The 5,233-nt window shown below is 51.0% G+C and overlaps 1 protein-coding gene across 2 annotated transcripts in view; it reads left to right on the top strand.

The window, feature by feature from the left end:
* The first annotated feature begins 3,533 nt into the window (after window positions 1-3,533).
* The window catches only part of LOC104848128 (glutathione S-transferase theta-1), a 12,831-nt gene continuing 11,131 nt past the window's right edge, over window positions 3,534-5,233 (top strand). For both annotated transcript variants that reach the window (XM_010603924.3, XM_033762363.1), the window contains exon 1: window positions 3,534-3,733. In XM_010603924.3, the coding sequence (XP_010602226.1) occupies window positions 3,622-3,733 (112 nt within the window). In that variant the 5' untranslated portion in view covers window positions 3,534-3,621. The remainder of the gene's footprint in view (window positions 3,734-5,233) is intronic.

Raw genomic sequence — 5,233 nt, 5'->3', positions numbered from 1 at the left:
TAATCCCTAATCCCTGCACTCGGGAGGCTGAGGCAGGAGGATCGCTGTGAGTTCGAGACCAGCCTGGGCTACACAGTGAGTTCCAGGTCTGTCTCAACTACATAGTGAGACACTGTCTAAAAAAAAAAGAAAGAAAAAAGAAATACATCAAGGAACAACACTATAACCCAACTGAACCCAATAGAACATTCCCCAAAGAAGAATAAACACTTTTCTCAAGTGCAGGTGGGATATTCTCCAGCACAAGCTATATACTTGTTCATAAAATAAATATCAAATTTAAGGAGATTGAAATCATGCAAAGTGTGTTCCCCACCCCGCCCACCTCCTATTTGGTAGACAGGGTCTTGCTATGTAGTGCAGGCTTGTCTTAAACTCACTGTGTAGCTGAGGCTGGCCTCAAACTTGCAACAATCCTTCTGCCTCAGCGTCCCGAGTGCTAGGACTACAGATGTGTGCCATTATGCCCAGCCACCCCGACCTTTTTTTCTGGTACCTGGGCTTGAACTCGGGTCCTTGTGCTTGCGAGGCAGGCAGCAGAACCACCGAGCTGGATCCCGGGTCCCCACACCTTTTTTTGAGATAGGTCTCCATAAGTTGCCCAGACTTGGCTGGAACCTGTGATCTTCCTGCCTTAGTCTTCCAGCTGCAATCAACACATCAGGCTGAGCTGAGTTCTCAGTCTTCAAACTCATATTGGTGTTCACCCTTCCCCCAAATTCACCATGTTGGAAGAAGCTGCTTTGCCTCTCCCACCATCTGAGGTTCAGCTGAGGAAGGCTTCCCTCCCAAGCTCACTTAGGATTTTGACAGAATTCATTTTCTGTGGTTGTAGGACTGAAGGTTCCAGCCATTTGCTTGATGCTGGCTGGCGACCATCCCCCCTCGGGTCCTTTCCACAAAAGTGGTCACTTCTTCCAGGCCATCAAGGAGATCTCGTTATGCCTTTTATCTATGTCTCCACAAAACCTCATTCAGTCATAGGTGGGGAGTTTGGAAGGCAGCTGGATTAGGGTATGTGAATGTGGATTAAGCGTGTGATACTGGTGTTAAGGGTGCTATGCTGGGATTAAGGGTGCACCACCCTATGTGTGGCTGGCACCAGTTAATAGGGTTACAGCTTGGATGGAATATAAAGAGAGAGACGGAAGGCAGGCAGTGGCTGCTTCTGCTGCTGCTGCTTGCTGTCTTTTGCCTGTCCTGCTTTACCATGGACTACTTATCCTCTAATGCCCCTCTGCCATGCTACCCTGCCTTGGAGCGGACTGACTGTGAGCTGAAATAAATCTTTCCTCCTTTAACTTTGGGTGTTGGGTATTTCGTCTCAGCAAAAAAAAAGTAACTAAGACGTATCCCAAAAAACATGGCTGATGCTGATTTTGCACCAAATTAGGTTCTAAACTTGTAAGACTGGCTCACCCTTGGAGCAGAATCCTGAGAGTTCCTCACTGGGACACTGACTGGAGTCACTGAGAGGTGAAGAAAGGCAAACTCTTGCCTCCTCTGAGTGTCTAGCTCCTTTTAAAACTTCAACAAGGGGTCTGGGGATTTAGCTCAGTGGAACTGCACCTGCCTTGTAAGCACAAGGTTGTGAGTTCAAACCTTGGTACCAAACATTTTTTTTTTTCAACTAGGAAGTCTGAATTTCTCATCTTTCCTTAGACTGTTTTTCACTTCAATATTATTGCCATAGATGGAAGTAGTGATGCATGCCTGTAAGCCCAGCTACATGGGAGGCTGAGGCAGGAGCATCCAAAGTACAAGGCCAGCCTGAACAACATAGTCCAGGTCTCAGAAAAGCCCTATGTTGGGCCAGGGATTTAACTCACTGGTGTTGCCACCTGCCTTGCAAGTGAAAGGTCCTGAGTTTGATTCCTGGTACCCACCCCCCAAAAAAGGGGACTTGGAGCTGGGCATGTTGGAACATACCTGCAATTGCGGAACTCGGGAGGCTGAGGCAGGAGGATCGCTGTGAGTTCGAGACCAGCCTGGGCTACACAGTGAGTTCCAGGTCAGTCTCAACTACATAGTGAGACCCTGTCTCAAAGCACCCCCGCAAAAAAGGAGGACTTGAGGGTGTAACTCAGTGGTAGAGCACTGGCCCTACTTGTGCTCACCACCATCCCTCGCCCCAAAATTACTATTCACTTTCCTTGCAGAAATGTCTCTTACTGTGTAGAAAACGTATGCTCTGGCGACGTGTTTTTAGTTCATTTGTTTTAGAAGTTAATGCGACAATGGTATCATTTAATCAGCTGGGTGGCAAGGCCTGGAGATCCTGGGTGGCAAGGGCCCAGCATTTGAGGCTCAGCAGGTGAACCCGAGATGGTGGAGCTAGTTACCAGGGCGCTGGAGGCCTCTGCCTTCCCCATTATTCTATTTCTTTCCTTTTTTTTCCGTACCAGGGATGAACTGAGGTCCTTGCGCTTGCGAGGCAAGTGGCGGAACCACTGAGCCCTGGCCCTCTCCCCATTATTCTAAAGGTGGAGAAACCGAAGCCAAGAGAAGGGAAAAAACAGATTCACTGAGGTGGATTGAATGTTGCTGTCCCATTATTTCGGAACCTAATAGCATTAAGAGGGTTTTATGGAAAGTGACTACGTCACGAGGACTCTCCTTTCAGGACCGAAACTGCTGCTCTCATAAAACAGGTTGAAGCCAGGTGTGGTGGTGAACACCTGTAATCCCAGCGCTGAGGCAGGAAGATTGCAAGTTCGAGTGCAGCCTGGGCAACTTCCGGACTTAGCAAAATAAGAGATTTAAAAAAACAAAAAAGGCTGGGGATGTAGTTCAGTAAACTGGGTTTAATCCCCAATACCTTAAAAAGAAGTTGAAAGGACCTCTTCTCTTCCCCTTCTGACTATGTACGGGCCCAGCAAAGAGGTTTATCTTTGAGGCAGAGGACAGCAAGCCTTCGCCAGACAAGCAATCTTCCAGAACCTCCATCTTGGATTTCCCAGCCTCCAAGACCAAGCAACTTCTACCGTTCATATATCGCTTAGTCTAAGGCATTTTGTTGTAGCTGTCCAAAAGGAACCAGGACAACCAGGGAATGTGATTGAGGGCGCTGCGCTGGCCGGAACTGGATGACCATAGCTGTCAAATTCCAGGGTGTGCAAAGTGAGCGACGCGACGCACAAAACGCTCAAGCCCAGAAGTTTTGCCACTTGGGGGCAGCAAGGTCTCTGGAGTGCTGATTATGAGGATGGGCTCGGGAGCCAGCCTTTCTGGGTCTATCAGCACACAGTTCTTCAGTTTCCTCATCTGGGCAATGGGGGATACAGAAAATTCTGATATAAACCAGAAGGCGCCTCCCCCTCGAAGATACTACGATAAATCAAATAAGGCAGTCCCAAGAAGACTGACACTGGGGTGCCTTTGTACCTCCCTCCGCCCGGCCCAAGCGACAGTCTACTCGCCCATCCCTCTGCTCCGGCTCCGGCCCCGGGCGCAGGATCACGGACGCGCCCTCCCGCCGCCAGCAATTGGAGCAAAGGGTCCAGGGGGCGGAGTCCGGGGCGTGGCCGCGCCGGGCCCGACCGCTCCGCCCAGGTTGGAAACCCTGCGCCAGAGTTTTTCCTGTGTCCCTCAGGGTGCCAGTCTGGTCCCGCCGCCTCGGCCATGGGCCTGGAGCTCTACCTGGACCTCTTCTCCCAGCCCTGCCGCGTCATCTACATCTTCGCCAAGAAGAACGGCATCCCCTTCCAGCTGCGAGCCGTGGATCTGCTCAAGGGTGAGCCGGACCTCGGATTCGGAGAACTGAGAGGCGCGGAGGGGCGGCGGGGCGGCCAACAGTTCCGCGGCTGCTCCTCGCACCCCCCCTTCCAGGGGCCCTTGCGGGTCTGGTTTGGAGACTGGGGAAAAGGAGAGCCACCAGGGAGATCCAAGCCTGGGTATCTCCAAACTCTAGGGGATTCCCCTGAAGCCAGGTGCCTGGCCGAGCAGAAGGAGGAGAGGAGAGAGACCTGATGAACAGATACAGGTGTCATCTGGATCCTAGGACAGGGGCCTCCAGAAAGGAGATGGGGTCTGGAGGAGAGGGGGTAGGGACCGAATGTGGAGGCGGGACAGAATCAGGGCCCTCCTTTGTGATCCTCAGTGCTGGGGACCTGCCTTTCCGGTCTTGCCCTCTGCTGTCTGTATTTATTTATGTGTTTATCAGTACAAGGAATTGAATTCAGGTCCTTCAGCCCCCTCCTCCCTTTTGAGACAGGGTCTTGCTATGTAGTTCAGACTGGCTTTGAACTCACTAAGTAGCCCAGGCTGGCCTTGAACTCGTGGTGACCCTCTTGCCTCAGCCTCCTGAGTGCTGAGATTACAGGCATGCGAGGCCGCACCACCCCCAGCTTCTCGGCCTCTTAAAATTTCTTTATTTTGAGACAGGATCTCACCAACAAATTGCCCCGGCTGGGATCAATTTGTGATTCTCCTGCCTCTCTCTCTCTGGCCCAAAGAATTCACTACTGGGGGAACAAGACAGTTTTGGTTTTTTTTCCTCCTGTACCTGGGATTGAACTCAGGTCCTTGTGCTTGCCAGGCAGGTGGCGGAACCACTGAGCTAAATCCCCAGCCACAGAAACAGCTTTTTTAAAAGGCCCACCAACAGGAAGCACCAAGCAACTATTTGTATCTTATGCAAAGACCGGATTTTCTGACTCTTACAAAGAACATCAGTTCTTTGGCTGTCTCTTTGAGTTCCTTCCATCGAAGGGTCAAAAAACAATTTTAACAAGCAGAGTTCTTAAAAAGGAACAAATGTTAATTAGGAACATCCTGACCACACCTTGTGTCAATGACTTAATTGTAGAGAAAGAAGTTATCTTTCAAATGTCAAAGGCCGGTGGGCCATGACTGGCCCCCACATCTGAGGACCTCAAGGATGCAGCTTGGCCGCCCATTGCTCAGGCCCAGTGGGGACAGGGGAACAGGAGGGGAGAGCAGCAGAATGCGGATGCTGGGTGTCTGTGCTGGGGGACTGCTTGGCTAAACCTTCCATCCAGGCCTTGCACCAACCCTTTTACCCTTTGCGGGATGATCCCTCTGCCTGAAACATCACCCCCCCCCCATCCTCTGCAGACCATCCCACTTGGTGAGCATGGGTGCTACGAGTATGGGGCATCATGGTGTGAGGGATAAGGGGATCTCTGAGTTGGGTGTCAAATAACGGGGTGCGGAGAGATGTGCATTTCTTTCTTTTTTTTTTTTTTTTTGTTTCCTGGGGTGCTTCGGGTCC

The sequence above is a fragment of the Fukomys damarensis genome, unplaced genomic scaffold, assembly GCF_012274545.1.
Source record: "Fukomys damarensis isolate Sample0158 unplaced genomic scaffold, DMR_v1.0_HiC HiC_scaffold_12, whole genome shotgun sequence".
NCBI lineage: Eukaryota > Metazoa > Chordata > Mammalia > Rodentia > Bathyergidae > Fukomys > Fukomys damarensis.
The sequence above is the reverse complement of the archived record's forward strand: the minus strand, read 5'-3'. Positions and strand labels throughout refer to the sequence as shown.